At 33.7% G+C, this 12083-nt stretch overlaps 1 protein-coding gene across 1 annotated transcript in view; it reads left to right on the plus strand.

The window, feature by feature from the left end:
• Positions 1 to 290: 290 nt before the first annotated feature.
• Positions 291 to 12083, plus strand: part of LOC140448151 (monocarboxylate transporter 9-like) — a 54546-nt gene continuing 42753 nt past the window's right edge. The window contains exons 1-2 of the mRNA XM_072541245.1: positions 291 to 493; positions 10921 to 11377. Of these exons, the coding sequence (XP_072397346.1) occupies positions 10987 to 11377 (391 nt within the window). The 5' untranslated portion in view covers positions 291 to 493; positions 10921 to 10986. The remainder of the gene's footprint in view (positions 494 to 10920; positions 11378 to 12083) is intronic.

Here is a 12083-nt window from a genome sequence, read left to right on the forward strand (position 1 = left end):
CGTTTAGATTTATTTGTCATACCTGGTTTTTTCGATAAACGTTTAAAGGAAACATGCGAGTTATCTCGGGTCCGAGTCATGTTTTTTTGGGTTAGTTTTCCGCTCCCAAACTGAAATATCTCGAGCCGCCACTGGTGGCAGATGATATAAAACCGATTATTGTCTTTTTCTTTATTCTAATTTCCGAAAACAATATCGACATCTAATTGAATTATTTTACTAGGAAAACCGATTTGCTCCGACGAGATACGATAACTAAGCGCCGGCGCTGCGGTGTGTACTTGCGTACAAATGATTCTCGTTTTCGTTCTGCCGAAAACCGAAAATAGACAAAGTAAAAAACACAGTAAACGAATGGCTAGGCTATAAGCTACAATCTCCAGTTTGGAACGTTGTTGAGTTATTGCTGTTATTTGTTAACCACATGGTACACATGTGTCCAATTATTGTGCTGGATAAATGAATTGAACAAGAATACAAGACGTAATAAAATGTGAGTTTCTTTATTTTTTAAAACAGTAATTTCATAATGTTTATTTATAAAATATCTACAACTTATTTTTGCATGTTTATGTAATACAAACAAAACATGCATCTAGGTACATTCATGAAAAGATAGCCCACTGGCGTACTTGCTAAAAATTGTTCTGTTATAAGTACATACATTTATTTTCATTACTTCGTGCATACCTAATTAGAATGCACAGAAGTTTAAGTTGTGAAACAATATAGATTTTTTGTTTTTATAACTATCGGTATATGGCACACACATTTTAATTTTACTGTTTTTTATCGGTACCTAATTGTTTTTATCGATTCACCTCTTTGTTTCTAGGGTTTTCATTTCGCTTTAAATTTCAGGGCAAAATTTAAGTACACTTAAATTTCCTGTTATTTGTGAAAATAATAAAAAGTGCCAAATTCTAAACTTAAAAAATGTTGCCTAATATCGGGTGCTATAAGATCCCCCCAATATCGGGTAGTTGATATTGAGATAAAAAGGTGTTTAAAATAACAAAAAGATGAATAAAGATGAAGAGACCAATAATTACGTCTTTTAAAATAACTTTTGGACAAATGAGGTGCTATAAGAACAAATATATTCGGAGTATTGGTTGGAATCGCTGCCATATATATCTAAATCTGATTTATTAAAAGTTAAATTGCAATTTCATGATCTTGAAAAATAATTGGTTGAAATGGAAGTATTGTAAAACCGTTGACAGCTATTTCACAACTTGCGGCGCGTACATTATGCTCTCCCCATTAGCTCCGCTATTTGATAAAAATTTCACTACCCTTCTTGGACTTACATTAAGCCATGTTTTAATTTCAAAAGTGCAATAGGTTTTAAATGGCGACATAGAAGGGACATCTTCTTCTCTCTTCAAGCTTCTTCTAGTTTTACTTTCATTGTGTTCACGAAACATTATGCTTCATTATAAATATAGCGTCGGTGCATAATCTTCCCGACCTAAAACCTTGTTATTCTGTTAGTGTTATAATTTCATTCAGTTTATTTGTTATCACTTTGGTTGTTAATTTTAGTGTTGTGTTTAATAAATTAATTTCTCTGTGATTTTCCGGGTAAGATTTGTCTCCCTTTTTGGAGGGGTATTAGGATGCTTGATATCCATTCTCCAGGAATTCTGTTTTCTTTCCATTATTTTTTGGATTAGTTTTAATAGTTGTTTGGTCAGATCTGGTCCTCCGTACTTTAGGCGTTCATTCGGTATTCTGTCCTCTCCTGGTGATTTTCTATTTTTTAATTTCCTCAATGCTTCCTTTACCTCTTCCTCCTCAATATTTATTTCTTCGTTTGTCATCACCTCTGGTGTTGGTGGTTCATTATCGTCACCTTTAGCAAATAGGAATCGAGAGTAGTCTAACCATGTTTCCTTCTGAATGTGTTTCGTTTTTATTAGTATGTTCATCTCCTTTCTTTGTCCTCTGATCATTCTCCATATTTCTTTTTGTGTTCCGTAAAAGTCGTGTTCCATCTGTTTTAAGAAGCTCTGCAAGTGTTCCCTTTTTTTTGTCTAAAGTATTCGTTTCATTTCAACCCTCAAAAGGGACATCTGGGAGTTGTAATTTATGTGTCGACGGGAGAGGAAGCAGATAATATATATAAAGTTTTCTGTAACAATGTTAACCACATCAACCTTTCTTGAATGAGACTAATGACCATTCAGTATTAAAACAACACGTTCGGATTCGTTGGGTTTTACATATGAAGAGTCGGCGGAAAAACAAAAATCAATGAAACGTTATACTCCAGTTTTCAGGGACGAAAATGCCACTGAACCTCTAACAATTATACAAACAAGATGAATTATGCCGAGAATGTCAACTATGGGACCTCAAAAAAGATGGAAAAAAGTTTACCACCTTTACCCCCCGTTTTCTCCTAAAAACCTCCCTCTGTAATGGGGAAAAACGGAAAAAATTGTTTTATCAAGAATCCGTACGTTGTAGAAAAAAATGTTTCAAATAAAAAATGTGGCTAAGATAATTCTAAACAAAAATATTTATTAGCACTTTTTCTGTAGAATGAACCGTTCTCTTAGAAACAACGCTTGGAGGGACCGGTGGTTTCCAATGTCAGGTACACGGGCGAAATAAATTAAAAAAAAAATTATATCAACTCGACTGTAAAAATTTGAGATCGTTTGTTCAGAGTGACCTATCGACAAAAACTAAAATGCGTTTTGAAGGTGAAGAGAGCAGCTTTCGTATGCAATATTTGCATTTTACCGCAAATTAAGTCAGTTTCTATAAAGATGTTAGATAAATAAACGTTTAGCGATTTTTACCATTTTTTAAGATTCGCATGGGATCAATAATGTTTATCACTTCCATTGACCGGTCACTATGAAATTTTCATTATTAGATGCCAATATTCCAAACCTATAGCCTGAAACTTCGGTTCTCGGTTTTGGCAACAAATGTGAGGCATTTGAAATATGTCTAAAAACCCTAAACTTAAACATTCCGTTTTCGTGGAAGCATTTTTCGTGACGTGCGATTGTTTGTGATGTGAATGTGTAAATTCAGCGTTTTTGGGCATATTTCAAAAGATTCACATTTATTGCCAAAACTCAAAACCGAAATTTCGGGCTATATGTTTTGAAGATTATGCTCTAATAATGAAAATTTCGTAGTGACCGGTCAATGGAAGTAATAAAGTTTATTGATCTCACGAGAATCGTAAAAAATGGTAAAAATCGCTAAACGTTTATTTATTTAATACCTTTATTGGCAATTCCGACAGGGGGCGCTGAAGATTTCAAAGATGGACGATAACTTCGGGAAAACAAATCATTTTGTCATTTGATCTATAAGCTATAAAACGTTTAATATAAATCATTTACACGTGTGTTTTGCCAAGGTAAAAGTTGGAGTACGTTCTTCAAAATTTATTTGTTTGTGATTCGAGTTTATACATACGGTAATTGATTCCCAAACCTGAATAAAAATAAAATTAAATGTTTGTTTTTCTACAGTATGTCTGAAACACGGGGAGTAAAATTTACATTATCTTAATTATTTATATGGTTGTAAGATCGGCAGAGATCTTTAGTTTAGGGTGAGGAAGTTTTTGGAGCTGGCCACGTTATATTTTGTAAATTACGCCTTACGTTTTCTACTAAAAACTTCATGAGTCCGTAGGGGCAATTTAGCGGATGGAACAGCATTTTTCTTCAGTCTTCTCAATTTAGTTTCAGGTGTTACTATAAAGTAAATTAAGTATAAATATATTGAAATATAACACTTGTAAAGTAATCGTTCTCAGTAAAACGTAAACTGCACACAGTTATGTACTTGGTTATAGGTTTGCCAATTCTCAAAATGCATTGCCAAACTTTTCCCATATTCTCGTCCAGCTGAAACTTATGTATGGAATTTTTTTTGTGAATTATAATAGGAGGAACATTGAGGAACACTGCAGTAGTTTTTTGAAGCCGCAGTAATTATTAATTACAATATAAACTGGTCGCTAATATGTATACAAAATAATGACAATTTCAAAGTTTTCCCGACGTGGATGCTTTTGAAATCTACCACCAGGTGTCGCCCACTTTGCGTTGCGGTTCCTCGCGAATAGTAACTGACTTCATTTGCGGCAATATATAATAATTTTATACGAAAGCTGCACTTTTCACTTTTAAAAAGTATTTTGATTTTGCTCAATAGGACACTCTGATCAAAAGATATAGAATTTTTACCGTTGAGTTGATACAAATTTTATTTAAAATTGATTTCGCGCGCTGGCCACATTGAAAATCATCGGTCGCTTTAAGCGTTGTTTCTGAGAGAACGATTCATTCTACACAAAAAGTGCTAATAAACATTTTTGTTCAAAATTATCTCAGCTACATTTTTTATTTGAAATATTTTTTCTAGGGTGTAAAGATTCTTGGTAAATCGATTTTTTTGCCGTTTTTTTAATCTCCTAGGGGGAGTTTAGGGGAAGCCTTGGGGTAAAAATGATAAACTTCTTTACATCTTTTTTGGGGTCCCAAAATTGACATTCTCTGCAAAATTCTGCTTGTTCGTATATGACGCAGGTTAAATCTCTGACGACTGGACTATTAGTTTGTATGGGGGAAAACCGATGAAACTCCACAGATTAAGTGGAAATAAGGAGTGTCTTAGACGTTATTTTTTCAACTTTTATAAAATTAAAGGCTTTTATATTACTACAGTTGTATTAAAAATATTAATAACATTGAGAATACATATACATATGTACATAGTAACACTAATTTGATAATTTTATTTGTTTTCTTCTCTGCCTGCTTCTTATTTTTTTTTTGTTGATCTTTGCGTCACTTTTGCTACTTTTCTTTTATTTTGAAATCTTGTAACTTATTTCTTGTTTGCTACTTTTTTGATGTTTTGGTCTGATGTATTTTTATATAGTAAATTTAACAAAAAATCTTAACCCTTTCCCCACAAAACTTAGCTAACTTTGTCAAAACCCGATATTTCTCGATGGATATTGGTATCAAACCTCTAAACGAAACATTAAACAATATAACACTTATCTAAATACCTGATAAACTAATACCTGTATACAAATAATCTGGGAGACGTAACTTCTTGGTACTGTTGGTAGCAAATTGTTTTACTTTCTATTATATCAAAGGACTCCTATATGCACCATTAAAAGTAACCCTATAATATACCAGCTTTGGGTGCTCTACTGATATTTTCAGTTATCTTATTTATCTTGATGGAAATGGACACTTTTGTTTATATAGCAGATTTAAATGTTTGTCCCATGATCGAAAATATTTTTAAAGTACTTCTTCAACGTCAAAGGGTTAAAGTTTTACACGAGATGCTCTGATAGCCTCAATCACTTAGGTGTTGTGTTCTTTTTTTTTTCGAATAATCATACCAAAATCTTCATCGCACTCTAAGTACGAATGTCCCCGAATCGGGAATGTTATAAGAACATATTCAAGCCTTTTTTCATAATGAATCACATGATGCAGAAAGCGGAACATGTATAATTTTTATTTTGCTCTCCATATGAATCTGCAAATATTTTTAAACTTTTCACATTAGCGGGTAAATAGCTGTAGAGAAAATGAAGGAGCAGTAAGCATACATTATTACTTCCTTTTTTCACTAAGCCCTCTTCTTCTTCAAGTGCCATCTCCGCGGTCGGAAGGAAGGTCGGCAATCATCATAACCATTCGGACTTTTGAGACGGCTGCTCTGAAAAGTTCATTTGATGTACATCCGTACCACTCTTCCAGGTTGCGCAGCCATGACATTCTACTCCTCCCTATGCTTCTTTTCTTTGGATCTTTCCCTGCATAATTTGTTGGAGCAAGGTGTATTTCTCTCTACGTGTAATATGTCCGAGATATTCCAATTTTCTTGTTTTAATTGTATTTAAAATTTCTATTTCTTTATTCATCTTTCTCAGAACCTCTTTGTTTGTGACTTGTTCTGTCCACGATATTTTCAGAATTCTTCTATACACCCACAGCTCGAATGATTTCAGTTTTTTCATTGATGTTGCATTCAATGTCCAATATTCCATTCCATAAAACACAGTCGAAAAAACATAGCACCTCGCCAACCTAACACTTAGTTTCAATTTTAAATCCCTTGTACATAGTACTCTTCTCATTTTGTTAAAATTTGGTCTAGCCTTTTCTATTCTGATTTTGATCTCCTGAATGTAGTCATTTGTGGAGTTAATCATTGTTCCCAGATATATATATTTGTCCACTTGTTATTGTTATAAGATTCTCTTTATTTCTTGTGAGTTTTCGATATTCTCATAAATTTCGTCTTCTTGAGCTATTCTGGTCACCAGCCTCTGAAGATTTTCAATATTTTCGGCTAAAATCACAGTGTCGTCCGCATATCTAATGTTGTTAATGGGAACTCCATTTACTTTTATTCCAGCTATTTCACCCTTAAGAGCTTTTTACAGGATCTCTTAATTACAAGTATGCAGAGTAGGCATTAAAAAGAATTGGCGACAATACGCATCCCTGTCTATACTAATAAAGATAGATGATACATAACGGGGAATAATGAGAAATTAAAATTCTCTGTTACACAGACGAAGCAATTTTGATAGCCCAAAATGAAGAAAGCTTTCAAAGACTAGTTCAAAGATTTATTACAAGAGCAAAAGAATTTAAGATTAGGATTTTAACGCAGAAAATTAGAACAATAGTAATTAGTAAAGAACCAATAAGATATAAACTAAGTTTATGGAGTTAGTATTGGACAAATAATGGGAATAAAGTACCTAGTGATTACGCTGTCCAGCTATGGAGTCGTTGAAAAAGAATTAAGAGACCAACTACAAAGAGCACATAGATTAGCAGAGTGCCTTAATAACACTTTATGGCGTAACCGACACAAACTGCGAGATGAAATCAAGAATTTATAAAGCCAGTATAAAACCAATATTGATGCACGCATCAGAAACAAGACCCGACACAGCCAAACACACAGAGTGCTGGAAACTGCAGAAATGAAAATACTCAGAAGAATTACAGAAAACACACAAAGAGACCGAATAAGGAGTGACAAGTTTAAAATAAATAATGTAATGTACAGGGTATATATAGGTGGAAACTAAATAGAAAAAAAATGGGAACAATCACATCAGTAGAATGGCAGACACAAGAGTCGTTAAAATAGCAAGAAACAAATCATCAACTGGTAGAAGTATCGATTGACAGCGCAAGACATGGAGTGACTATCTTCCATAGAGCCAACAACCCGACAAGCAAAATTGCTTATGTAAAGTAGAAGAAGAAATTATGTTTCTACACTTTCTTTATCATTTACATTCTTTCCATATTTTTTATTCATGTTTCTAGGTATTTTTCCCCCTTTTATACCATCTTCGATACATAAAATATTACTAAAATAGTTTACAGTCGATTATAAACCAGTTTAGTTTTAAAATAAAAAAAAAACGATGCAAACAAATCATTAAACCTCACAAACAATTCACGTTGTGCTGCAAAACTATTTAGTATCAATATGTTAATAAAAATGTGTATGTACTAGCAATTGAGTTCCATAACTACTTGTAATTTAAGAACAATTGAGGACAACCACGTATTATAGCTGTGACATCATACCATGGACTTCCACTGAAATTTGTGACACTAATTGGATGATCTATTTTTCTAATTCCATCTAATACCCAACAATATTATTAGGAAGAAAATAAAGTAAATAGAAAAAGAGATTATGTTACTAATACAGTGCTAGCCAAAAGTCCCCTCACCCTCTTATATTTTGAACGATTATACTTATAATAGTGAAATTTGGAGGAAGGAAATAAACTGAGGTAGGCTTATTAACTAGTCATAACAGGTGACTTAATAGTCATAGATGACGTTACAGAGCCACTGTGACCAATAATTTTAAATGTGACCTTATGGCAAGTTTGAAAGGTATTCAATCATACTAATTTAGTTTGGCTTCAAGCTGATTTTGATGAATAAATTAAATAAATGCATACTAAAATTATAGTTTCACCTCTGGTTATTTTTCAAAAAAGTTGACGTTTTTCAATTCTCTAGTTGTTTTACTTTACTAAGTTTTTGCAAAAGCGTTTATACCTTGCATATTTAGTTTAATTATTGTTTAACGAGACGTTTAAATATTTACATAGTCAGAATGGTACGTAATGTAGAAACAATTTCCATACAGCGGAACGTCTTTTTAATGAGAGGCACCCCGATCGCCCTTTATCGAGGACTTATTTGAGGGAGCGTCTTCATTAGGAATAAGATGCCAGACGATCTGGTCGATCAACAATTAGTGATTACAAAAAAATTGACATACTTAATTGCAGCAATGGTAGTGTAATCTATCTATCTATCGATCTGTGGAATCAGTCAAAGGACATTACACCGAGTTTTGGCTAAAAACAAATTTCATCCATACAAATTAAAAATTGTGCACCAACTTTAAGATGAGATTACCCCAGCAGAAGACTAGAATTCTGTAACAATATGTCCATCAAATTAACTAACAGCCAGATTACATAAAATAATTTGTTTTAGTGGCAAAGTACTTCTTCCCACAGTACAATGTGAGGTATTAACTATTTAAATGGGAATAAGCCACCTTTAATTGTGGCTTATTCCCATTTAAATAGTAATTACTTTAACATGCCACAAGAAAATAGCTTCAGAACAATGTGAGATATTGGAGTGACACAAATCCTCACGCCTTTCGTGAAAAACTCAATTTCCAGAAAAAGTAAATGTTTGGACAGGTATTTTGGAAAACTACATAGTTGGGCCTGTTTTTCTCGATGTTCTCTTAACCGGTGAAGTGTATCGGTAAAGTAGAGATGTTACAAAATTCAGTTAAGGCGGTGGCTAGAATAAGGGTCTATATGCGTATGACCCTTCTTCTGGAGAACACAGAACTGAACTCTTTATGTTGTTCTCTGTCAGTCTACCAATTTTTTCTACGATGTTACGGTTTTTTACGTTGGAACAAGACTTTTTTTAGTGAAGTGTTGGCACAGCTGAGAAAGATTTGTGCCTCGAAATTCTGTTCTGGTGAATTTCGGTCAATGTGATTGTGTATTTTAAAGCAATGGCTAGTCGTAAAGCTGTTTTAGATTACGCGATGTCCAAAGGTGCCAAAAAGAAAATTGTTCAGAAAGACCATTGGAAAGAAAACGTGGCAAAATCTGACAGAGTGGACAGGAGTATGTGTCAAAATTAACGGGAAAAACTGTACAGAGTAAGGTATTTTCTGTTGCCCGTAAGTGTTTTGTAGAAAAATGTTTTGCAAAAATAACTTCGCAAGATCCAAAGCGTTTATTTGACTATTTTTATGATAATGGTTCAAAAAAAAAACAAGACACTCTCTGTGCCGTTTCTTTTTTGTTGACTTATATCAAGTAGGAGTGAAGCGCGTAAGAATATTACAGAAAAAATTGTTCAGAAAACTCCACTTGATGGAAAACACGGAAACCAAAGAAAAATTTCCGATGATTTTTATTCTATGGCTTTCGAACATTTAAAATCTATTCAACATAAACCAAGTCATTACACACCTGGAAAATAAATAGATTGTACTTTGACAACCGAGACCTAACGATTAAGAACATTTTTGAGCAGTTTCAAAGGTTGTTTAAAGGCACTACTGGGAGTAATCTTACCATGAAATACAAGACCTATTTTAAGTTTTTTCAGAGAAACTAATTTTACGTTTAAAAAAAACCGAAGACCGAAGTCGTGAGTGTGAAATCAAATTCTGGAAGATAATCAATATGAATTCGGCAACTTGGAAATATCGTTTTAACAAGATGGTCCTCCTGCACACTATTATGCTACGTTACCTAGATGAGGAATATCGTGGTAGATAGATTGGACGATGAGGTTCGGTAGAATGTTCGGTAGATTTTTTTCTGTGGGGGTACTTAAAATCTAAGGTTTACGCTACAGTTGACTACAGTTGGACTAACAGTAGGACCTAACACTCGACTTTTTGTAACAACGAATTGTTGAAGAATGTAGGACAATTTCTCCCGATACATTTGAACGAGTACGACAAGAATTTAACAATAGTACGCATAACTATTAGGAAGGTACGAACTATTAGGAAGTAGATGGAACACACTTTGAACACTATTATAAGAACTGGTTCTTAAATCTTTATTAATAAATGCGAAACTACAATTTTAGATTTTATTTAATTTATTCATCAAAATCAGCTTACACTCTCAAGAAAATTAATAGGTATTTTCAAGCGAGATATCACTTGCCATAAGGTCCCATTTAAAATTATCGGTCACAGGTTCTGTATCGATATCTATAACTATTACGTCACACATTATGACTAGTTTAGAAGCCTACGTCTGTTTGTTTCGTCCCTCCAAATTTCGCTATTGTAAGTATGTACATATAACCGTTCAAAAGGTACAAGCGGGAGAGGGGACTTTTGGTTAGCACTGTATAATCCTATTTAAATAAATTCTATAAAACGATGCCTGTCCGCTGTTTTAAGTGATTACGTCACTAAAACATCATAAAGACTATAAACAGGTGCCTTAGTTCAGTTAAGAAAAAATTATCAATTTGATTTTTACGGTTCAAAATATAGTTGATGAGAAGGCTTTAGAGGCACTGCATGTCCTTACTTGAATGAACATTGCACCTCATACATCAAAACTAACTAACATTATAACAGTAATAGTGTGATTATTTAGTAACATTTTAAACATTCTTTCAATAGGAAACAACAATATTTCAAACACAAAATGAATGATAACAGAACACATTTTATTATTTACTTGGAGATATTTTCTTATCTCAGAAAAGATAAAATAATATAAACCAGTAAGAATTTAAAAATAGTTGGCCTATTTTATGTTTAACCATGCTAATTTTTTTAATCTTTCAGAGTGTGGCCTCGATGAGAACAACCAATTTGAAGCAGTTGTGGGTGAAGTAAGGTCTCGACGTAAAAATGATTAAAGATTCAGTTGAAGATGGGCAAACGCATGCACCTTTGGTTAAAATTTCAGAAGTGGCACCTAGTGTTGAAAGTCTTAAAGATTCACCGCCAGAAACAGAAAATTTTAACAATTCTACACTTCGAATAGATCATCTATATCAACGAAGAGAATCAATTCTTTCGTCAGAGATTAGTTTGTTCATCGAGAAAACTGGTCAGAAGATTCCCGATGGTGGGTGGGGATGGCTGGTAGTGTTAGCCTCTTTTGTAATTAACATGTTATCAGATGGCGTTGGATTTACGTTTGGATTATTGTATAAAGAATTTTTAATCGAATTTGGTGCTTCCAAATCAGCTACCTCATGGATAGGAAGTCTTTTTATGTCACTGCCATTGATTGCAGGTAAAATATTTATTTGTTCAATTAATTAACATTAATAATTGGGAACTTACATAATGTTTTATTTAAATTGTTTTCGAATCTCCGACAAAATACTTTTCCGAAACTATTTATTTTTTAAACCAGTTACCTCATAGGTTGTTTACCTACCGATGCCAACTACAAATTATCTCATAGCTTCTTTATCCAGATACGGAAAAAATTTATAGTCAGTATTACAAAATTAGCGAGATAACTAACAGATACTAACATGTTTCCTCTTCACGCTAGAATTGAATGTGTTGTTTGTAATCGACAAAAGCAAAAAAAGGCCGAAAACACACAACTGGGGTAGCGGTGTGTGTGGAGGAGCATCTTGGAGGCTGTTGAGATGGGGTCACTATTTGAATCAGAGGCGAAAGGCTTGTATGAATGTGGTGTTCTTTCCAGAAAAGAAATGTGTATGTGTTTTGAGGTAAATGCGACAGGACCGTGTCTCTAGTTACTGTTGTTCCTACAGCCGTTTTTACGTCTACACGAACTTCAAAACTAGTGTATTGCACTAAAATTTGTCATTGGGTATTTTCGTTAACGGCCAGGCCTCGTCAGCTTTCGAGAGGCGGCCTGCCGTGGGTAGCCCAGTGTGAATTTGTGTGTGTTAGAATGATAGTGATGGACGCTACCATTTCGATGTTACTTTGGCTCCGTCAGTCGCCTAGACAGTCCCATC

Source organism: Diabrotica undecimpunctata, chromosome 8 (assembly GCF_040954645.1).
Source record: "Diabrotica undecimpunctata isolate CICGRU chromosome 8, icDiaUnde3, whole genome shotgun sequence".
Taxonomy (NCBI): Eukaryota; Metazoa; Arthropoda; class Insecta; order Coleoptera; family Chrysomelidae; genus Diabrotica; species Diabrotica undecimpunctata.